This window comes from Myodes glareolus, chromosome 7 (genome assembly GCF_982192425.1).
Source record: "Myodes glareolus chromosome 7, mMyoGla1.1, whole genome shotgun sequence".
In the NCBI taxonomy this organism is placed as follows: Eukaryota; Metazoa; Chordata; class Mammalia; order Rodentia; family Cricetidae; genus Myodes; species Myodes glareolus.
In genome coordinates this window covers 64,739,269-64,763,299 of record NC_142032.1, presented here as the reverse complement: position 1 = coordinate 64,763,299, position 24,031 = coordinate 64,739,269, and the positions used below count along the sequence as shown (strand labels likewise).

Below are 24,031 nucleotides of genomic sequence, written 5' to 3'. Positions count from 1 at the left end.
CATCCTCTGAAATGGCTTTAGCTTGTGTCAGGTTGACATAAAACTAGCCAGCACAGTATTTTTTGGAAGGAGTATGTGGGTTTACATCAAGGGCATCTCGTTTGCTCATGTCCTCTCTTCGGGCACACTCTTTAGCAGATCTCCATATGTGCAGGGTCACCCAAGTGATCTGGATCAGAGGTCCAGCAGCTCAACCCCAGGCTATCACAGGTGGTCTGCCATTGAGTGATTGACTACTCAGTTATATAACTACAAACGTGTGAAGATACTTGTCTGGGAGAAATTATTGGACACCAACAGTGTTCCTTTGTATACATTGGAAAGATTGGTGTGGTGGCAGGTCTCATAGTCTCTTATGTCTCTGTCCTTCCTTTTGTTTCCCATTTCCTAAGTCAGTAATGGTGTCCTAGGCTGCAACACACAGGATGCCCCTTGTCTGCAGTAATCTGGGTGTTCAAGGGCTGCAGCGTGCGAGGTCTCTCTGGGCTGTACTACTCTGGGTGCTCCTGTGCTCTGTCAAGCCTGGTGTCCCTGGGTTTTGATGCTGTGCTCAGCTCTTCCTTCCAGCTTCCTCAGAAGTTTGGTGATTGAGTCACTCTTCATACCCAATTTTATAGATGAGAAACTTGAGGCTTAAAGAGGCTATGAGGTGTTCCTGCAGCTATAAAACTGATCTGTTGTCAGGATAAGAGCCCTGTCACTGCTTCCCAAAGCCATGCTTGCCAGCAGCAAGAACTGGAAGAAGAGGCAAGCAAGACTTGGAGAGAGGAGGTGCAGGACTGAGGCTTGGTGGTCCTGCGGAGGGCTGGTGGGTGTTCTCAGAGTTGGGTCAGAGTATGGGAAGTAGGTGCTGAAGAAGATCCATGTGACTTCCTACAGTTGGATGGAGCAGAAGGAGATGGGAGACTCATAGCACCATTAGCCTTTCTCTGCAGCATAGGATGTTGTGCCAGAGGAAAATGGGTAGAGTGGGACATTTAAAGAAAAAGAAAGTTGTCTGAGCCATGAAGACTGTGCTGGACAGTTTTATGCCAACTTGACACAGGTTAGAAGTCATCTGACAGATGGGAACCTCAACTGAGAAAATCTTGTTGTAAGAAATTTCTTAATTAGTGATTGATGGGGGAGGGCCCAGACCATTGTGGGTGGTGCCTTCTCTAGACTGTTGGTCCTGGGTGGTCCTGGATTCTATAACAAAGAGGACTGAGCAAGCTATGGGGAGCAAGCTAGTAAGCAGCTCCTCTCCATAACCTTTGCATCAGCTCCTGCTTCCAGGTTCCTGCCCTGTTTGAGTTCTTATCCTGACTTCTTTCAGTGAAGTGTCAGTGCTGTAGAAATGTAAGCCAGATAAGCCCTTTCCTCCCAACTTGCTTTTTGGTCATGGTGTTTCATCGCAGCGACAGAAAGCCCAAGACAAGACCCAGGGCAGAGTGTCTTATGAGTTTCTGACAACCTAGCCAAGAACTCTCTGTGCAGCCCTTAGAAAGCTCTCCCGTGCCAGCTGTCCTGGTGACTCAGATGAGCCTGGAAGAGTACAGTTTGGTTCTGTGGACCCAGGCCTAAAAAGTGTTGATGGGGTCAAGGTAGGAGAAGCTGAGACTACTGATATGGAGACCAGACTGTAGTTAGGGCTCAAGGAGCTGACAGGGGCCTTGGGGACCTTAGGGGCTCTGGACTTCACATATGGGAGCCCCCTCTCTATTGTGTGTCTTTAACACCAGTGAGTTAGAAGTTTCCAGAGTGAAGAGGGACTTTATAAGATTCTGTGTGGTAGGCAGCTTCTTGAGAGAGGTGTTCAGTAGTCCCACAGCTTCTCTGGCTGATCTTACAAGGCCATGACTTCCTGCTAGAATCCAGGAAAATACATGAAAGTCTTGCTGTGCTGTTTGGTTTTTGGTTTGATTTTGCCCTTATCTTGGTTGGGGGCACATACTTCTTATATGAAATGGATCAGTACATATAGCTTAGAATTCCTTAAGCAGAGGGTCCAAGGACAGGACCTAGATCCCCAGCTGACTCATCTGCCACTCTTCACAGGCTACAGGCAACTCTCAGGTCCCCAGATGAACTGCTAGTAGTTTCTGCCCATAAGGGAAGAACACAGCAAGAGCCCCTGGCTTTATCAAGTAGTCTTAGGCTGTGTTCTAAGGCCAACCATGTTACCTGTCCATGAGGTCAGGAAAATTCAGTGTCCTATGCAGAGCAGTGAGATACCTCCATCCCAGCTGACCCTCTGTGCTAGGCATGGACTTGAGAGAGGCCATTTGATGGGGCCAAGGAGCTACACCTAGTGGATCCCAAACTAGAAATCCGTAGACCCAAGTGTGGGGTACCTGTTACTCAGCCCACATGGATGTAGGAGAGCCCACACCTGAGCCTAAGGGCAGTGGGTGTTTAGAGCCTGGCATTTGTAGCAGGGCTGGTGAGCTCTTTTGTCCCTCTGTGCTTATTCTGGTGGTGAGCCTCCTGTGGTACGGCCTGCAGGATGTAATTCCTTTTTAGGTCACCAACACTCCTCTTTGGAGGAAACCTACCTAACAAGGCCTGGTTGTTGCTATTTTTAACTCTGCTCTTGGCAGTGTACAGGGTTGATGACCACAGGCTCACAGTGCAAGCTTCCTGGGAGCTGAGTACGGCCCTGTGTTTGGGCATCTGCACAACGTCACAGAGAAGGGACTTATTGTTGAAAGGCTGTGCATCAACCTCCTTCGGTTTATTTAATTCCCTGTGCTTTTTCTAGCCAAAATATCTAGTTCACTCTTTTCAAAATATTTTTAATATGTTTAATATTAAATATTATTTAATATATTTTGAGCTTTTCTTGAAGAATATTGTTCAAGGAAATGACAATAGAACCCCTGTACGAACTGTGTTATCTCTAAGTCAGAAGCAGTTTCTTGTTTCCTTGAGAAGACCTGTTAGTTTCATTGTTAGGCAAGGGCAGTGTTGAATGGAGCTCCATATAGTACACAGCCACACCCTATGGAGGACTGGAGTTTGTTTTGCAGTGTGCTTCTTGCCAGTGGTGTCATGATGTGACATTCTATACCAGCTGACTTTGCATTTTTTTAACTAATAATATTTATTCTATGTGTTTTCACATCATGTATCTCGATCCCATTGATTTCCCATCCCTTTGCATCTGCCCTCCACCCCTGCACCCACCCCCAGAATAAAACAAAATTCAAAAGAAAAAAATGAAGAAAATAAAATGAGAAAAAAAAATTTAAAAGGAAGGGGGAGGAATTAGAATCTCATAATGGAAACTGTAGTGTGACCTAACAAGTCACACTGTATACTCCTTGGTCAATACATCTCTACTTGCAAGTGTTCATTACAAAGAATCATTGGTCTGGTTCAAGGACTGTGGTCTCTTCCACACGTTCAGTACTGGGCACCCACTAGGACTCTTCTTGAACATCCTGCTGACACCCTGTGTTGTGAATATCCTGCAACTTTGGGTCTGTGGGTCACCTATGCTCCAGCAGATCATAGATGGGGTGGATGTTGGGGCAGACCAAGTCATAACCCACCTCCCCTAACAGGTTTGAATCTGTTGATTGCCCTGTTAGGAGACAGGGCCTGCTCTCCCATGTGCCCCAGGCATTAGTGGGCATGAGGGAGGGCTTCTTAGCCCTGCCCATGTTGCCATAAGGCAGATGAGAAATAGGGCCACTCTCCCATGATCATATCTTTAGACCTGGTTCACTCACACTGCACTAACAGGGTTGACTCTTTTGGGCCACTCTGTTGAGCTTAAGGACCTACTCTCCCAAGTGTTGCAGCTGGTAGGAGTCAGGAACAACTCTTCCACTCTTATGACCATAGGACCAGCTCTCCCACCTGCCCCAGGTGTTGAGAGGCATGGGGGGCTTCTTTCTTTTGCCCATGCTACCTCAAGACAGATGATAAATGGGGGCATCTCTCCCATGCTTACAACTTTGGGGCTGGCTAACCTATCCCTTTACTAACAGAGTTGGCTCTATTGTGCTGCCCTAGTGAGGTGTAGGGCCTGTTCTCTTGAGTGTTGTAACCAGCTGACTTTATACTGTATCCTGCAGACATCCTGCTGTGAGGCAGCCTGTGAAGTCCACTGGCTTCACCAAGAAAACTGATCTTACTGCTCTCAAGCCAGCTACATTGCTTGCCCAGGTTCTTCAAGGGCACAGAGTTTCTTCCAGTGGCCAGTTAAGGGCAGCCCAGGATCCAGTTGATTGTCTTATAGCTTGTGAGGACTTTGCATGAGGTCTCTACCCTCCCTAGTCCTGAGTGGGGCAGGTCTGTGCTCATCATGTTGACATCTCTCTAGCTCTTGATGCAGTTTTTGGCATGAATGCTGAGGTGAAAGCAATACCACTTGTCTTCCTGTGCTCTGAGTACTTGGTGTAGTTGTACATTTTTTTGTTGGGACCGCCAGCATGCAAATAATGGCATGGAGACTTATTAATTATGAAAGTTTGGCCTTTAGCTTAAGCTTGTCCCCAACTAGCACATTTAACTAATTTAACCAGCTACTCTTAATCTACATTCTGTCATGTGGCTCAGTTCTGTACCGAATATCTAACTTCTTCAGTCTCATTGGCATCTAGCTGATGACTCCACCTTTCTTTCTCTCCATATTCTTTTTCTCTGCCCAAAGTCCTGCCTTTACCTCCTGCCCAGCTATTGACCGTTCAGCTCTTTATTACACCAATCACAATACATCTTCACATAGTGTACACATATCCCACAACATTTCCTCCTTTTTGTCTAAATAGAAAGGAAAAGGTTTAACTCTAACACAGTAAAATTATATATAACGAGAACAATTATCAGGTATTGTCTAAAAAAGAAGGAAAGGTTTTAACTCTAATATAGTAAAACTTTATTCAATAAGGACAATTATAAGGTAAGAATTAAATTTACAATGTCCAGTCCATATGTATTTGGCAAATATGGAGAAATTATCTATCCTATCTTAGTGAGTTCAAAGTTTTATTCCTAAAGCATTTTCTATCATAACTTGTATTACCATTCTAAAAATATCTTTTTAAACCTTAAAACATCTTAGATAAACAACTTAAGCTTTTATGTCTCTCAATCTTTATAAACTTTATACCTCTCTTATGAGTTTCTTTTTTGAATTTGGTAACAAGGAAAAGTGTAACTATAACTATTTAGTCTTCAATTCTATCAAAGATCTGAGAAGGATAAAATATTACCTGAGTAAATAGGAAGTACAAGCAACTTTCAAAACTGTAGACATGACAGAAACAGCTGAATGCCTAGACATTCACCAAAGATTTTTCTGCATCCATTTTTGATCTACAGGTCTAGATTATTTGACAGACTTTTCTGCGAAGCTGAAATTTTGAAGAACTTCTTTACCTTGTCTTAGCAAAGTATGGTAGTCACTTCTTTTTGTGTCTTGCTTGTCCAATTTAAATAACATACTGCAGCATTTAAGGCAAGGGCAGTTTCTTGACCAGTGGTTAATTTGTTACAATGAAGGCAAACTCTATATAGAGGTACTTTGATGCCTTTCATCATTTTTTTGAAGAAAATTGGTGCTACCAGGAGCAAATGTATCTCACTATCATGAAAAACTTTGTTATTAAAATACCTTAAATGCCATATTTTGTAGGTCTTTGAAGTATTTGAAGACTATCTGCTTATCTAAAATATATCTCTTGTTTGACCTTGAAAACCTATCTAACCTGGTCACAAGTTTGATTTTTAGATGACTAACTGCTAACTTATATTTATAACTTATCCTAAATAATAGTTTCAAGGACTTAAATAACTCTTAAGGACTAGAAATTTACATTACATTGTTAAATGAGCTGCAGTGGCACAATACCTTAAACAAGAGTAGAAACATACATACAGTATAACAAAAATAAAAATAACCTTAAACTTATATCAGTGTACAAAATCCATACCAATTTAAAATATTTAAGACTAGTAGTTGCTTTATTAGTTTAAAAGTAGATTGAATAATCTACCCTTTTATCCTATTATTTCTATATTCCTTTTTCTTTTCAGAATGAGATCCCTGAATCTAATCTTCTTTGCTTAGTTTTCTCCCATACTATGACCAATAACAACTTGTAGCCAAACTCCATAAATAATGATAAACACCCATCATTCATTAAACAGCCCCAAACTCCACCTCTTGGGAATGTGGATGTTATGTTCTCTAGACTGCTTCCTGTTGTCTGGGGGTGATAGTATCTTTATGGGACCCTGAGAAAATTGGGATATTGGTCAAGTCCTGGGAAAACTAGCTGTATTATTTTTTGTTTAGTCTCTGTGTGATGGTAAAGTATAGATCTTATCTGAAGTCTTGACTGGAGTAGTCTGTGAGGTTGGACTATCTCAGCTAGCAACTTTGAAGTTGCTCTAGATGCAGAATTTTGAGGAAACTGCAACAGAGGCATTCTGAGAGGCTGGATCACCTGGGCTACTTGTTTTTATTGGTGTCTGGTTCTTTTTTCTGAAAATACAAACTTTTGATTGTAACATATCTGCATTAACATGAGTATGGGATGTGTGGTGTGCACAAGTCAACTAAAGATGATTTTTTTTTGTTCTGTGTTTGAGTAGGTAAAAGGCATCTGTCAACTTTATAAATCCGTTTGGATTACAGATCCAAACTGTAATATCTTAAGTCATGAAGACTCTGTAACCAACAAGATTTATCACATCTCACCCAGTCTTAGAGTGTTTCCATATTGAGGGATCAGCATATATGTCACCTGTCCTGTAGTCTTTCTTGACTTTTTCCTCAGTCTATAGCCAAGATCCCCAGAAGGTCACCCCTGATCAAATCTGATCTTTATTAATTTTGACAGAATCCATAGCTTTTTGTTTCCTGTGAAAACAAAAGTACAACCTCTTCCCCAAGGCAACACATTTCCTGACTTCCATTCTGAGTCCAAGAATATCTTGGAATCTCTAACGTATATGGACTGGTTTAATTTATCAGTCCCTTTCATAATCCAATATCTCTCAGCAGCTGCCATTCTCTTCATTAGCATTTAAACAATTCAGAATTAACAAAGCAATTATAAACGGCCCAAACTCCCTGTGTTACAATATTTTTCATTCTTATGTGGCTTAATTTTTATATTACTTTACTTTTTCTTTAAAGACTATTATTTTTAAACTATCTTTTATGACTGTCTATGCCTATTTTCTTTTTTCTTCAGTACCTAAGCACCTTTGTAAGTATACCATTTTAGAGGTGTGTGTGTGTGTGTGTGTGTGTGTGTGTGTGTGTGTGTAGACCTGGCTTTTTGCACGTCTAAAGCCATACCCTTGCAGCGTTTTCTGACCACGGGAGATAAATCTTAAACTGCTAGGCTACTGCCATGGAGTGGTGCTGGCAACTGCCTCTACCCCCGTCATGAGACTAGCCTCATGTGTCATACCAGTGGGTACTGGCCCTGGAGCTGCATTTACTCTCCCCAGCGCTGGGAATTTGTTTTGTCTGCCTGAAACAGGAGTTTGTACTCAGTGTCAACTGCTCAAGTGCTCAGCTGCACAGCAGGGCCTCTTAAAAGAGCCCTACCTCTGTACACTGAGCCTACTGGAGAGATTGCTTTCTCAGGCGCTATGTGAATATTCGAGCCCCAGGTTGGGTGCCAAATATGGTTGTACTTTTTCATCAGGCTCACCAGCCTGCAACCTGGTACCTATGTTTTCGATCAGTTTCTACAGCAAATTGTCTAAGGAGGGCAATTACATTACAGATCCTCAACTGATGCCTGGGTCTCTGAAACAGGTGGAAAAGCAAGAATCACAGTTCTGTGTAGTTCCTGGACAGAGTTTGCTCTTCCTCTGCTGACCCTACCCATTGCTAAATGGACAGATACAGCTGGCTGATTTGCTTACTGGAGCCTACAGAAGTGCTCAGGAGCTTTTAAACTAGACATTCATTATTGCTATTATTAAGAATCAAATTATCTGAACCCATAATGAAGTAAGTGACAGTAAAACTGAAGTTAGTGATTGCTTTGGGCTCACCTCTTCTTAATGACTTTCTTGTGCTGTCTTTGCCTGTGGCCCTAGTTGACCTGACTGTGCTGTGAGTCTGGAATTGCTGCATTGCAATGAATTGCTGATGTTTCCATCCCCAGGGTGTTGGTGTGTATTAGTGGGTTAGGGGAATTGGCCACAGGGAAAGGGGTAGGTGCTGTGTGCAACCCTTTTCCAACCTGCAGTTGCCTACATAGTGAGTTGAGAAAGAATTCTCATTTGACCACTGAGAAGACGTATGTTTGTTCCTTAGGGCAGTGATTCCTGGGATGTTTTAGAAAGAAGATTGTGAGCCTGCTTTGTCTCATGACATTGTAGCTAAATTGCTTAGCTGTCTCAGATCCCCTGGCACTGGCCCTCTCCCTGTCTTCCCACAGAGAGTGGCAGTATCCTATTCTTGTGCCCTTGGGACTTTCTGCTTTCTCAGCATAGTGTTTACATGTGCCTTACAAATTACTACATGGCTTCATTCCCTTATAAAAGATATAGCTCTTTTTTAATGTTATCTAAAAATGTCCAACAGCATGTCACTAAAAATTAGCATCTTCTCATATGCTCCTTTGAATTCCTTGTTGTGTATAGTGGTGGGGAGAGTTTTGAATGTGCTTTCATTGGAGCGTGCAGTCTGGCCCCTGTGCTAGCCTTTTAGGCAGCTGGGGATGCAGGATGCAGGTTCCATGCTGAGTGTTACAACAGGGCAGTTGTAAGGAACCTGCCTTCTCATCAGCAAGCTAGAAGAGGACAGAGATCCTGAAGGAGATCCGAATTTTCCACCAACCAGACATGCTCACTGTGACACTTGGCAGTGTTTTTAATTCCATTCCAGTGCTCCAGCAGGGACTGTGTGATCACTGGCTCAGTGCTCCAGCAGGGACTGTGTGGTCACTGGCTCAGTGCTCCAGCAGGGACTGTGTGGTCACTGGCCAAGGAGATGTAAGCTTTGATCTCTCTGGCTTTGTTTTTACTCAGTTAGACTACGCGTGTATTCAGCACATTTGCCTGGTCAGTATCAAGCCTGTGGATGTAGACGGTAGTGGCATGAACTCCAGGCCACCAGCCCCACACCCCATCTGAGCTTGTTTGTTTGTCTGTTTCTTTGTTCATCTATATGTCTGTCTGTCTGTCTGTCTATCAATCGATCATCTATCTGTCTGTCTCTGTCTAATGTGCAGGGGGTTTTTTTTTGGCCTACATGCATGTATGTGTGCCTCATGTATGTCTGATGCCCTTTATAAGAATGTGTTGGATCCCTTGGAACTGGTGATATGGATGGTTGTGAGCCACCATGTAGGTACTTGAAACCAAACTCAGGTCTCTAGAAAAGCAGGCAGTGCTCTTAACTACTGAGCCATCTCTCCAGCCCAGCAGTTTTGTGATTTTCTTACCAGCTCCTCTGCTTCCATTATCTTCAAGCAAAACTGGACTGTGGGACAAGTTATCCACAAATGTTCTTAGGATTATCTGCAAAGGACCAGGAAGGAGTCTCCTGCTCTTTTGTCACTCATCTGAAGGACAGCAGCAAGTTCTAGTGAACATCAGCCATGAACCGGATACCCAGGGTATTACTGCTCCTCATGTCATTGTTAGACTTGATTGTTCTCCTGGTAGAAACTAAAGTTTTGTGACTTTATTGGGATATTCTTCACATGTGGCTCACTTCATATGATTGGGATATTTAGTGAGGGGTTCTGATAGAAGTCTGTTCATGAAACCCTCAGCATGACCAAGATGTGATTGTGCATTGCATGTGGAGGCCTGGGGCCTTTGTCATCCCTTCTCTTCCTCTGCTACCACCAGGAAGCTAGCATGCTTTATGATGAGCCAGCATTTCTAGTTTCATTCATTCATTCTTTCATTTGTATAACAGGCCCTAATAAGTTATGTTATTTTCCTTGTGGCTCTTGTTCCTGTGGTCAGAGGACAGCTTCTGTAACTTCCATCCTTTAAGATGCATTAAGACTTGATTTTTGGGCAACAGAGACTTCTTTTAGAGAACACACACACCCTGACAAGAGCTCACATCCTGCAGGCACTGAGCGTGTGGTTCTGTTTTGTCATAGGTTTTGGCTTATGATTATCCTGTGTCCTGATTATGTTTATATTCATGAGACTATGGTGAATGTGTACATGTGTACACATATGTACCATGACTGTGAGTCTGCATGTGCATATGTGTTTTCACTGTCATTTTGGCCCAGTGTGCATTGTGTCATTGCCCCTTCTCCCAGGTTGTTTTCTTTCTTCCTCTCTGATTGCTTTGAAGTGTTCATCTTCTGATGCCTTTTGTGTCGTCAGTACTGCCCCCCGTCCCCATGCTCCATTATACTCACAGTGAAGTGGGTTTTTCTCTGTTTGACTGCTTCAAGCCTGTACCTTCCTAATGTGGGGCCCTGGCTGGCAGCACACCTGAGGCGTCCCTAGCCTCCCTGCACTTTGCACCTTTCACTTGCTGTCCAGGCTAGGCACTATGTCTCCTCCAGGGTTATCTGGTAGCTTGCTACAGGCCTTGTGAGGCTGGTGACTCAGTGGGTTTGGTTCTGGGAAGGATTTTGAACTGTTCCCTTTTACACAGCCATATCATGTAGAGTAGGTTACACAGCCTTGCCACTGTGAGCGCTGATACTGCTGGCCTGGCTCTTCCCTCCATTCTTCTTGTTCTGTGCACACTTTGCTTTTTGTTCTTTGTTTCCCATTCCTGCTCTGTTTTGGGTTTTGCATTTTGTTCTCCTTTCTGTTTTAGATGTTTGCCTTTTTTTTTAACTAACATTTTGGGTGGTTACTCTGGTTTTATGATACACGGTCATGTGTAATTAACAGCAGGGACTCATTCTGAGAAGTTTGTCATGAGATACTTTTGCCAGGCAAGCATCCAGCGAGTACTCCAGCCATTCAGTGTGACCCCTGGATGTAGTCAGGAGATACAATGATTAAAGATGGAGGAGGCTGTTGCTGCACAATAGGCAGACTAATTTAGGGAAGCTTTTTTTTAGTAAGGAGGAGCAGAACCCTCTGTCTGTGAAGATACAACACACTGAATTTTTATACCAGGGACAGCCATCTTATGGCCAGCTGTTCTATAATGCTTGTGCAGTACTGGCTGTATAGGATTGGCTGTGTCCTGGCATCACCACAGATACAAACACCGTGACATGATGAGGTGGTAGGATTTCCAGTTCCATTATGATCTTGGAGACCACTGTCATACACATGACTTGCCATTGACAGAGACATTGTTTTGAGTTCATGACGGGAGAGGTAGGAATGCTCCTCTGTCTGATCTATTGCATCTGAGTGCTGTGTGGAAGTGCTGAGGTTGTCTAGAGTGATATGTGGCTTAGAATCTCATCTGTGCATGCTGAAGAACCTAACAGGCACTGTCATTGCTTCAAACCTGAGATCTGTACCCCTACTAGCCAAATTTGATTTCAGAAACGAGGCCCAGCCCATGGTTGGTCTTGTGTTTTCCCTCAGCTTTTATACAGGCATGGATGGCTAGCCGAGCCCAAACAGACAGTCCCTACCCCGATGGCCTAGAGATACTACATTTTCTCCTGAGAACCTGCCTTGATAGTACTCCCAGCCTGCATTTTATGCTGTTTAGATGTCTCTGAAAATATATCTGTGGTTCCCTTCCTTGGACATTGCTTTTACAGAGTCCAGCCCTAGCCTAGGTCTTTGCCGTTATTGTTTGTAGGTTGTCTGCCCCAGAGACCTGTGGATCTTGGAGTTGATGCTTCCGAGTTTCTGTTTCAGGTGCTCTAGGAGACTGTTCCTGGGCAAGTTCAAGTCTTGGTTTCCTCGATGGTGGGGGTCCATGCTGCTCTGCCCTGCTCTGGCTTTCCTGTCCCAGCTTTGCATCATTCCTCCCTTGCCCCTGTTCCGTCCTCCCGCTTTCTTCCTGCCCAGCACTTCTCATGAACATGCTGATGTTGCTGGTTGTGGCATTTATCTTTTACTTGCTCTTTTCTGGTGCTCTTTGTGACTTGTTCCTTATACTGTTAACTTTGTTCCTTCCTTGAGGTTACTGTGGTCATCTCTCAGTCTGTTTGGCTCTTAGTTTCTGATTGAAGTGGCTCTGGCTCTATTACAGGCAGAGTGGATGTAGCTTACTCTGCTGCGTGGTTGTTCTGCAGAGGCTTCTCTGTAGACAGGACTTTTCAGCCTTTAAGTGGTTAATAGGGTTTTCCACTGGGAACCCAGGAACTCCCAGAACCTCTCATTGCTGCTGCCGCTGGTGGCAGCGATGGTAGTTTCTGAGATTCCTGGTGTGCTGGCGCCCTCTCCTGTCAGTTGTTGAGTCTAGGAACCCTGGCCAGTTGTCACTTAGTTCCTGATTGTTACTTCTTGAACTTTATGGTTCTTGTCTTGTCTAATGCTTTCTTTCTTTTTATTTTTTATTTTTTGGGGGAAGAATCCTCCCTTCATGCTTTACTGCCCAGTTACCTGGGATGACTTCTTATTTTTTTCTTTGTATTTACCTACTTAAGCTGTAGACCCATGAGATTTCCTTTGAGCCCACACACTGGAATCTGCCCCGTAGTCCTTGGGACATATCCCGTTTCCTGATCTAACTTTTTGCTGATCTAGAAGCCCTGATCCAGGGTGGGGTGGTAGCTGCTATATTTGTTTTCAGTCACACTGAGGCTGAGGTGTAGGTTATTCTGCTTATGTGTAAATACATGTATCATTTGTATGTGGTGTTGTACATGTGTAACATGTGTTCAATATATGTAAATTGTATATATAGACATATATGTATTTATATATGTCTGTCTGTCTATCTATCTATCTATCTGAAATTTGGAGGGACAAATTTTGGTGATTAAATTTAACCATCCTAGAAGCTACATATCTAAAGCAGTAAGAAGCCATGCTTCTGGTTGCCTGGGCTTTTCGTCCACTCTAAGGACTCTAGAGACCTTTTGGAAACCTCTGCCCCAGTGTTGTTCAGGGCAGAGCTGTAGTTAAGATTTTCTGAATTTTCATCTTCTATGAAGTAGTATTTATTTTGCCTTTGTTCCTGATGGATGTGGCCTGTGTTCTTGTCAGCATATGAATCTGTTCCCTGCATGACATCGGGGGACTGGAGTATCTCCACTGAGTCTGTGTTTTATTTCCTGTCTTTACATGGACATAGGATTTTTTTAGTCTTTGGCTTTCATAGGTTTGGTGGTGTTTGTTTTTTCTGGCTTAGCTTGCCAGGAATCCATCGACTTTCTAGAGTTTGTGAATCTCAGAGAGCTAGGAAGACTTTTAGCTGTGGTTGTGTAAAGTGACTTTTTTCTGCTCTGCTCCCCTCCTCTTCCTTCGTATTCCAGTCACAGTCCTCTGCCGCATAAGGGCTCAGTCATCCGTGTTTCTCCCGAGAGGGACTCATATACCACATGGTAGATAGGTTGTCATGCAGCTAAAAATTTCTTCTAACCCAAGAAAAGTGCAGCTGAAGAAGCAAGAGAAGAGGGCATACAGAAGAGGGAGGAGGACCCTAAGGACATGCATCATGGAAGCTTAGCAGAAGTGGACTTCAGCTTACTTCATAGAGCCTGAAAATACCAGAGCCCCTGGAGGGGCCTTTCTTTTATTTCTCCTCCTCCTCCACCTCCTCCTCCTCTTATTACTATTATTACTATTATTATTATTATTATTATTATTATTATTATTATTATTATTAGCTTTTCGAGACAGGGTTTCTCTGTATAACAACCCTGACAGTCCAGGAAATTGCTGTGTAGATAAAGCTGGCTTTGAGCTCACAGAGATCCACTCGTCTCTGTCTCCTGAGTGCTGGAATTAAAGGTGTGCACCACCACCACCTGACCTGGAAGGTCCTTCTTAACATGGAAAGTTCTGGGTATGATACTGGCCTGCTGATGAATCTGTTATGAAAGTAAGCATACTGCAAAACCTCTTGAAATATAGTCCATGAGAGAATGAACACACCAACAGCAAAGCATTTTAATGTACATCTGTGAGGAGATGGGCACACACACAAAGCCCATGGACATAAATCTATGAGAACAGGCACCTCAGCAAAGCTCTGGCTCTCAGTCTATGAGGAGAACAGGCACACCAACAAAACACCTGGATGTAAGTCCGTGAGGAGAACGGACACACCGGAAGAGCATCTGAATGACCTCTGAATGATACTCCTGTTTGAGTCCTTGTTAGACAGGTCCTAGGTGTGTGTTCTCATGAGGGAAGCATGTGCTGTTAGCAGAGTGGCCCAAGCTGGGGCCAATGTGTGGAACCTACAAGGAATATCTGTCTACCTAGCACATGCCCCTGGCGCTGCTGCTATGACCATATGGGGCCATCCTGGACTGGCCCTCTGAGGTGACCACTCTTCATCTATACCCCAGTCACACAGACTGTTGGGATCTCAGGAGACAACAGCGCCCATTGCTTCCCTGGCCATGGTGGATGTGTTATAATGTAATTGTCATTGTGGACTCCATATTCCCAAGTACAACAAGTTAGGACCCGAGTCAAATGTCCAGACATGAATGAAACAAAGGAGCCCTGCCAGGTGGTGGTGACCCATGATTTTTTCTCATGCCAGCTCATGGCTCTTTCCACCACCTGTGGGATAAGCCTCATCTTTAATCACTAGAAGCAGCTTATGCAGGGCAGGAACTGACCCCAAGGCACTCAGTGATAGTCATGGGTGATCTCCAGTTTACCAGATCAGTGTGGAGACAAATCTCAGAGATGAGGAGTAGAATCCCGGGCAAGATGAAGTCATCAATGTGCATGGCCTTAGGCAAAGCTCGTGGGGGCTATCCTTGGGCACGGCCTTAGGCAAAGCTCGTGGGGGCTATCCTTGGGCACGGCCTTAAGCCAAGCTTGTGGGGGCTATCCTTGGGCACGGCCTTAGGCCAAGCTCGTGGGGGTTATCCTTGGGCATGGCCTTAGGCCAAGCTCGTGGGGGCTATCCTTGGGCACGGCCTTAGGCCAAGCTCATGGGGGCTATCCTTGGGCACGGCCTTAGGCCAAGCTCGTGGGGGCTATCCTTGGGCATGGCCTTAGGCAAAGCTCGTGGGGGTTATCCTTGGGCATGACCTTAGGCAAAGCTCGTGGGGGCTATCCTTGGGCACATGTCACCACTCATCAGGCTCATGTTCTTGAAGTTGCAAAGCACCCTGGTTTTCAGGAAAAGTCAAAGTCTATGTCACACACACCAGAGCTGGCAGAGGCAGAGCTTGGGAACTCACAATAAGATTAGAAAGGATGTTTCCTGCCCAGCCTGGGCTGGGTCAGAATTTGTCAGTGCTGGCCCACACTTGATAGTTCCTATGCAGATCTTCTCAGCACTTCCTCTTTCCATTAAAAGTCTTGGCTGATATTATACAAGAAACATTGCAGTCATACTTTATTTTTTAAAATTTTATTGCAACAGAAAAAGCTAAAGTACCCTTTGACCCCTGCCAGTCAGCCAGCTATCCTTCGAGAGTTGTTCTTGTGATTTGTATGAGGCTTCAGCTTCCATGTCACATGACCCGAAGCCAGCTATTCAGGGCCCTGAGACTTTCAGGGTTGTTTAGGGTTTTATTTGATGAACTCTTAATCCCCTTTCTGAAGCAGTCATAGTAGGGTTGAGGTCCTTCCTGGGTGAATCAGGTGGGCTCTTTGCAATGCCTGCACTTTCAGATATACACAGTGCCCTTATGCCCTAAGTGTCTGTGGTACACGGGCTGTGCTCTCTCTGGCCCTGGTGCTGGCTGTAGCTTTGGCTGATGCTCAGGTGGACTCATTACTGCTATGGTCCTGTGGCTGTGCTGACATCTGCTGTGTATGGTTAGCATCTTGTGCTTGCTGGCATTCAGTTTGTAGCTGCCTGCCAGACACAGCTCATTATCTATCCATCTATCTATCTATCCATCTATCTATCTATCTATCTATCTATCTACCTACCTACCTACCTACCTACCTACCTACCTATCTACAGTGTTTTTCTGTGTAACAGCTCTGACTGTCCTGGAACTCATTTTGTAGATAAGGCTATCCTCGAACTCAGACATCTGTCTGCCTTTTCATTCTGAGTGCTGAGATTAAAGGCCAGAAGCTGCCCTTTTTAACCAGTGACCTTCAGTGGAGCAGACTAGCCTGCTGGGTAGGTGTGACCCTTCAGAGTACCCACCCATCTACTGTGTTCCTCCTTCTCTTGGACCTTTCCCCCTGAGTCTGATCTTGCTGTGTCCACTGTTCTGTCATGTGGAAGATAGCACTAGCCCTCTTTCAGGTGATACCTAAAGTTATCTTGTGGCCACAGCATGGCCTGATCTACCTTCTTCCATTGTTCATTGTCCTCTCTGTCATGGTGAACTTATCTTTTCTTCTGGAGTGTTTGGCAGAGTCTAAACTCTTTCCAAGTAGTGCTCATGGTGTCTGGGGAGAGATTTCTATGCCTGGTGCCATGCCATGCCTGACTTAATTAGGCTGGGTTTTTTCTTGATAGCCTGTAGCTCCTTCCCTCGCAGCCCATGGGTGTGTGGGAGTCTTCATGTAGCTGTTCATCTTAGATCCTTCTCTCTTGGTAGCATGGGTAGATCCTCTTTTGTGGGATCATAGTTGAGCCTTGAGTTCCAGTCATCCAAATACTGACCTTTGTGTTACTAAGGTTACTAAGGCTGTTTTCTTAGACAACAATAAAAACTCATTTAGAGGGGAGAATGTTACTTGGAAGTTAGATGAAGACATGAGGTGAGGTGTTGTGTAACTCTGTTCATCGAGTGAAAGTTGTGACTTTTGGGAGACGTTCCTCCTGATTGGGCCTGGGGCTGTCAAAAGGAAGAGCAGAGAAGCTAGCAGGTGCCTGCTTACAAGGGACCTAGGGTGTTCAGGCTTTGAACAGGAGGCTGTTAAAGTGGTTTCCATCAGCTTTCATGAGCTGAGTTGAAGACTGCTAGCACTGGTGTTAATTCATCTTTAATAGAAAGCAGGGGCATCACCATGGATACCAGCATCCATGCCTGAGTGTCATGTTACTCCTCCACCTTCACTTTAGTTTAATAGAGCTAAGTAGTAACATCCTGAGGAGTTCTAGGAAGCTGGACTCAGCTGAGGTCATGAGTCTATGAAAATCATCATATGAGCTCATCCTTCACCCCCATTTCTTGTGCTACACTGTGTGTGAGGAATGCAGTGATAAAACCACAGGGTGACAGAGAGTTTCAGGTGGGGCACTGTGCCTCTGAACCGCAGTCCTCACCTCTTTGAGGAAAGTGTGCATTGTCGGTAGGCCACAACGGGGACAGGTGGCTTCTAGGAGCTGCAGGGATGGGAGAGATCAGCTTGTGGCTCTTATCTTTGAGAGGAAAGGCTTTTGTCCACTGGTAGCCACTGCCCATGTGACATGGTCTTCATCATGTGCTGATGTTGGTCCTGGGCCCTGGGGGAGTTCCCCATTGTAATGACTAAGTCGCTGAGATCCAGTCACTCCCTTCTGGTGCTGTCCTGGAGCACCTGCCCCGAGGCTGCACAGCAGCTGCTGGACTTGCTGCCTCACAGCTTCTACAACTGCAAGGCTTCTTATGATGCTCATATTGAAACATTGTGGAACGGAACCTGGAGTGCAGAGAAATACAGAGGCTGCAGGGCCATGGGTGGGGTGCTCATTACACCCAAATTGCATCTAAATCTTTGGCTCTAGCCACACTGGCTTCCAGCCCTGCTTGTGGGTTTTCCTGCTACCACCTTGGCCCTGTGGTGACAATAACCCCAACTTAGTGATTCCTTCTCTGAATCCTGTCTTCTAGCCCTTCCTTTCCACTGTGCTAGTTCCTCAATGGCTGCTGGGGCTCAGCCTCCCTTTAGTGATCCTCCCCTCCCCGCTGCTGCCCTTCCTGTGCTCCAGAAGGGCAGAACCAAGTGCCTCAGCACCTTCCTATCCAGGAGATGCTTGAGCTTCCTGTTTGTAGTGCCCATTACTGGTGAATGCAGGCCTATACTGCTGTCTGGACACACCGTACTGTACCACTGTTTGGCTAAAATGTTTAGGACTCAATGTATGTGTGGTGGGGAGGTCAGTTAAATCAGAATTCTTGCTGGTAACTTCAACAATGTGCTAAGAACCTTAATAGGGGGGCACGGGTAGGGTTTGTGAGCTATAAACAAGTTCAGGCCATGCCACTCAATGCCCATGAGATCATGGATGTTTTTCTGTCATACACCAGACTTCTCCTCCCCTACTGTGAATTAGACAATAGGGCAACACCTTGTAGGGCTAAAGAGAACACAAGATGTGCATATCTGGTGCTTTAGACATGAGACATGTACTGGAGTGAGCCTGGAAGCCAGCCTTGGTGATTCCTGATAAGAATGAGACTGTGCATAGTAACTCCATACATTCATGCCTACATGCCAGCACACGGGCAGTGCTCTCACACTAACTTAAGTTGACACTCACATCCTCATGCATGGTGCATGCACATGAGAACATGCTGTCACACACATGGTTGCCGGGGACTCAAGAGGTATGCATTAGCAGTGTTGATGTAATGAGGTTGTGACTTGTGTTGAGGGGTTTCTAGATAGAGATTCTCTTGTCCACAAGTATTACTTTGTTGTAATTAGAGAAAGATGCCTCTAGGTTACTGAAAAGGGTTCTCAGAAATTCTGAATCTTTGCTAAGGAAAGAGGCTAGAAATAAACTGTTGGAAGCATAAAGGTGGGAACTCATAGAATCTGTTAAGAACTTGTGGGCGCAAATGTATGGCCTGTGCCCTGCTGTCTGGGGATGTTCTGGCTGTGGAGATAGCGTGTGAGATGTGCCATGTTGCTTTGCTGTGGTTTTGTGTTCTAACTCTGTGCTTTCTCCCTAGGTCATGCACACACACAAGCCTCATTTCATGGCCTTGCACTGCCAAGAATTCGGAGGAAAAAACTACGAAGCCTCCATGTCTCACGTGGACAAGTTTGTCAAGTAAGTTTTAGCTGGAGCCTGTGAACTGGGGGTAGGTCTTTGGATGGGATGTGGTCTTGAATGCCACCCTTTGAAACTCATCTGTGGGTCGTGTTGAGGCAGGTACAGTTTTCCTCAGAGGTGTGGCTCAGAGTCTGGCAGCTGCTTGCCTCCAAAGAGTAAGCACCTGTGCTGCTAGGCTAGAGGGATAGATCTTGGGGACCCATTAGAGCACCTAGGGTGGATGGATGCTAGTCAGCCTGATGCAGTGGATGATGGATGATGGACAAGGACTGAGTTTACAGCAGCTTCTCTGCTTTGAATGCCTGGGAGATAGCATTATGTCATCCAGGCAGGAGACACTGTATGTGTGGAGCCAGTACAAATGTGTTCTGTGGCTCTTTAGAGGACAGAAGAGTCTGGGCTCAACCCAGGAAGAAGGGCAGTGGGGTCTCTTGAGGTAGCTCTGTGAATGGACACAGAGGGGAACAGGAGTAAGCAGGCACCCAACCCTGAGTTCAGGTCTGGAATTGGAACCTTTCTTCCTCTTTTGTGACTTTTGGACCCAGCTCAGAACCATTGTACCCATTCTGCCTTTTTTGGTCTTCTAGAGGCATCCTAACAATGATCAGAGAGGTGACTAGGGATGAAGAGGGACAGTCAGAATTTAGGGAATCCTGGATGTAGTTTTCAGTGGGGGAAATGAAGTTCTGGAAGTGCTGCAGAACCACATCAGGTTTGCTTTGGGTCATGTGTTGTTCCTGCTGTGTGGCTTTGAAAGAAGTCATCTAGGCCACAGCTTTGACTGTGGGGAATGTTAGAGAAGAAATGTCTATGTGGTGTTCCTGGGACCTGCCCTCCGGTGGAATAGCTTGGCATGGACACAGCTGGGTCCTGAATTTGTGGCTTTGCCTCAGTTTTCTGGCATGTACTGAAGGCGCTACCCACCCTGTGGGTCTCTAGTGTTTCCTTCATACCTGGCCCTGCTGCTGCCTCAGAGAGAGAGAGAGAGAGAGAGAGAGAGAGAGAGAGAGAGAGAGAGAGAGAGAGAGAGAGAGAGAGAGAGACTGTGCATATGTGCGTTTGTCTGTCTGTGTCTCTCTGTGTATATATGTCTGTATCTGTGTAAGCTGGAGAGGTGCACATGCCACAGAGCTCATGTGGAGGTCAGAGGATAACTTTTTGGAGTCAATTTTCCCCACTTTTATGTGAATTCTAGGGATCAAATTCAGGCTTCCAGAATTGTACAACAAATGCCGTTACCCACTGAGCCATCTTTCTGGCCCTTGTTTTCGCTTTTTCTTGCCCCATTACTCTTGTTTGCACCTGGCCTACACTTGACGAGAAAAGAGAAGTGCTCCTTCAGAGCTCAAATGCCCCTACTGGTGACAGCCAGGAACCGCAAGGTCTCTGTGTGTGGAAAGATCCTCAGCCAACCTGTTCACTGCAGTGTCTCCCCGGCAATGTGTGCTGCAGTCCCCACCACTCAAACTCTGGGAGCCTGATCAGGTGTCAGAAACCCCGCTCATTTCTCCCAAACAATCTATAACTTCAAGGCAGTTTTAATGAAAGTTTTAAAAACCATTTCCCCAACACGCTATAAGCAGATACTGGTCTCATGGAGAAGCATAGTGTGGAGCACAGCTGAAGCCGTCCAGAGGGAATCCGCGCTCGGCTGGCCAGAGCTCCAGCTCCGGTTGCAGCAATGAAACAACAAGTATAGGCAGAGACATGCTGGGTGGAATGTCTGGCCAGACTGCACCACCCCTGCTCCTGGTGCATGGCCTGCAGGCTGAGAAGTACTGCATCCTGCGTCCGGAAGATCCTGCGTCACAACGTCCCACATGGCTACCCTGCCTCAGAATGAATTCAGTTGTTGTAAAGTAGCGCTTGGAAGTGGGGATGCATCAGAGTAGCCTTGTGGCTTTGAAGTAAGGAGGGTTTCTTTTAGAATATGAAGCTTTGAAAATAGGATTTGCATGTTTGTCATGAAGAGCCATATTGTTATAGGTATTCTGAACAAAAGAAGAGCTAAGTCACCTTATGAAAAACATCTGCAGCACATGTCACTGACTGAAATCAGTGTTTCTGCCAAGTACCGCACGCTGATAAAGAAAAGAAAAGCTTGTGCCTGAGCAGCCGAGCATCTGAAGGGAGAGGTGCAGTGGGCGTTGAGCCCTGGGCACTTGCAGGCCAGTGACCTTCGAGAGGGAGGTCCCACCACTACTGTCCCTTCAGTGTGCTGTGTGTGGCAGCGGTGCGTGCCTTGTTGCTCTGGCTTTAAAGAGCAGCCGTCCTTGGAGAAGCTGGAGGCTGCCAGGTACCTTCCTGTGCATTTCCTGCACAGTCCCCTTTGCTCTTGACTGGCCTTAGCTTTTACCTGGACCATCTTCCGTAGCTAGAGAGCTTTCTGTACTGTTTATTCCAGTACAGGTCAGCTGCTGCTGATTCTCTCAGCCTTTGTTTGTTTGAACAAGGCCATTGTTCTCATTTTTAAAAGCTGCGTTTATTGGGAATGAATGGGAGCTTGTCAGTTCCCTCACTACTTCAAGGACGCCATGTCATTGTCTTCTGTGTTTCATTGTTCCTGACCAGAGCCCAGCCCTTGTGTCCATCTTCATCTTCTTGTGTATAATGTGCTTTCCCGGCGGCTCGCTTTCGTCTACATGCAGCTGCTTTGTCGCAGCTCATTTTGCTGTGCTCTGGTTTAATATTGTTTATTTTGACCTGTGTGTCTGTAGATTTGACCAAGTTTGGAGAACATTAGTCCTCTGTATCTGCAGGTGCTGCTTTTTGCACCCCCTTCCCTTTCCCTTAGACTTAGTGTTGCCCAGAGAGGCTCCGCCATCCCACATGGAGTGGGAGCCCCTACTGCACTGCTTTCAGGGTGTTCACTCTCAGTCCGTCCTGTGAATCCCCATTCTCCTTTGTCAGCCCCAGAAGCTCCTTTCTTCTGCACATTCCTATTTGCCTTTAGGTCTCTGATCTTATTTATAGTCACCATTTTAGATTCTTTCAGCTAATGCCGTTACTTTTGTTTTTCTGGGTCTAGATCTGTTGGTAGCTTATTTTGAAAAAAAATTTTGACACCAGCTTGTTGTTCTTTCCCATGTCAGGTAAATTTTAATCACATATCTGTGTGTATATGTGGGGGGGTGGCGCACAAGTTTCCCAATGGCGTGTGTGTGGATGTCAGACAAGAACTTGCAGGCATCTGTATTCTCCTTCCATCTTGTGTGTCTTGGGGGTTGAACTCAAGACATCATTCCACATCCCACCAGGCCACTTTGATGTGATTCCAGATGTGCCTGGTGTTCAGGGTTGGTGCCCAGTCATTTCTATCCTGATTCCTTGTGACCTGAATCCCAGTGCTCAGGGTTCGTGCCTGGTCATCTCTAGCTCCATTTTTTTTTTCACGCCCCCAAGCACTTTGAGGTCTGTGACTGCCAGCAGCAGTACCCCGAGGGTCCTCTGGAGTCTGTCAGAGCTCATCTGCTGTCCCTCCCTTTCCTAGACTTCCGGTTTCCTCTGGGGTCCTTCCCTAACGTGTACTTTTGGATCATACGCTGTGCCTGCTTCTCACTGCAGCAGAGGAGGAATGGCCCTTTATCTCATGTTCTAGGCTGGATGTGTGATGCTTCCTCTCTAGCCAGCCTAGAAGCAGCGATAAAATCTACTGTTTGGGAGGAGCAGTGGGAGTCTGCTGCATTGACTGGTGAACTCAAGCTGCTGTTTACTTTAAGGAAATGCTAGTCACTGTCCCTGTCCTCACTGAGGGGCTGCCTGGGCTCTTGGATAGCTGTAGGTGATGGCTCCTTACCTCTGTAGATCCCATTTCTGTCAGGTTCAGGTGTGAGCAGCAGATGGGGTGTGGCCTAAATGAGTCCCAGGTGTTTCCATCAGTGTCTTCATTCTGGGGAGGCCTTGAAGTGTAGGCATCTCCTAGGCCTGAGTGGAGACCGAGCCTGCCGTGTTGGCTGCTCTCTGTGTGCTGAGGACACACTGAACTTTGGTTTCACCTTGACTAGCATGGATCCTCCTCTCTCTCCTCCGTTCCCCACCACTTTGCCCCATTGGGGGCTGTGTGGGACTCTGGGTATATGGAAAATTTTTCCAAGCACGGCCGTGTGACTGGGAGCACACCTGTGGGAAGGCATGGCATTTGGGACTTTGCTTACTGTGTTTGCTCTTTCCCCCAGGGAACTACTATCAAGTGACGCAATGAAAGAATACAACAGGGCTCGCGTCTACCTGGATGAAAACTACAAGTCACAGGAGCACTTCACGGTGAGTCCTCTTTAAGCTGTGGCTTGAGTGCCAGGCCAAGGGAACCTGAGTCTTGGCTGTTCCTGAAGAGTGCTGAGTTGGATTGCATGACTGTCACAAGGCAGTGTGACTGTCCTATGAAAAACTTGAAAAACTTCTCACATTCTGTTGACTGTCGGGTGGTCTGAGTCCCTGAAGCCTGGCAGTACTGCTGGCTGAGGCTTAAGATTGCATCTTGAATTGCTAGTGCAGACAAAGCATGGGCAGGAACTTTGGATGTGGGTCGCCAATGGGTAGGCTGACCTTGGGATGTACTTCTCTTAGAAGGAGTAGTCTAGGGTCTCAAAGGTGGCTTAGATGACAGATTGGACTGGAACCTAGGTTGCTCTGGTGAACCCTCTTTATCAGTGCCTCTGATCTGGGCTTCACTATCATTCTGTAAGCCACGAGCAGGTCTCTAAAGTAGAACCTGCTTCAGACAGGTGTACCTGAGCACCAGTTCAATGAGAACTGTCCCTCTTCTCCAAGGGCTCTTAGTCTGGGACCCAGTGCGAGATGGCTGCTTTAGGAGGTAGGAGCAGCGGGAGGGCCCAGGGACTCTTCGGAGATGTTTGAAAGCTTTAATAACCATTGGTTTGGAGGACAGTGTCCCAAACTCTGGGGTGCCCAGACCTTCAGGGGTTGAGTTAACGTCCAATCTCTCTTCCCCAATGCTTTTCACTCCATCCCCTATCACACTGGCACATTCGTAGGTGCTGCTCCTCTTCCCCACGAGGGCAGATCTGCCAGTGGCCCTTGTCTCTCAGCCCATCTTCTGCCTTGGGCTGGCCTGAGGGATGCTCACCT

General features: G+C 45.8%; 1 protein-coding gene across 1 annotated transcript in view; it reads left to right on the top strand.

The window, feature by feature from the left end:
* Nucleotides 1–24,031, top strand: part of Inpp5a (inositol polyphosphate-5-phosphatase A) — a 189,244-nt gene that overhangs the window by 63,805 nt on the left and 101,408 nt on the right. The window contains exons 3-4 of the mRNA XM_087908310.1: nt 18,840–18,940; nt 23,119–23,206. Coding sequence (XP_087764436.1) covers nt 18,840–18,940; nt 23,119–23,206 — 189 coding nt within the window. The remainder of the gene's footprint in view (nt 1–18,839; nt 18,941–23,118; nt 23,207–24,031) is intronic.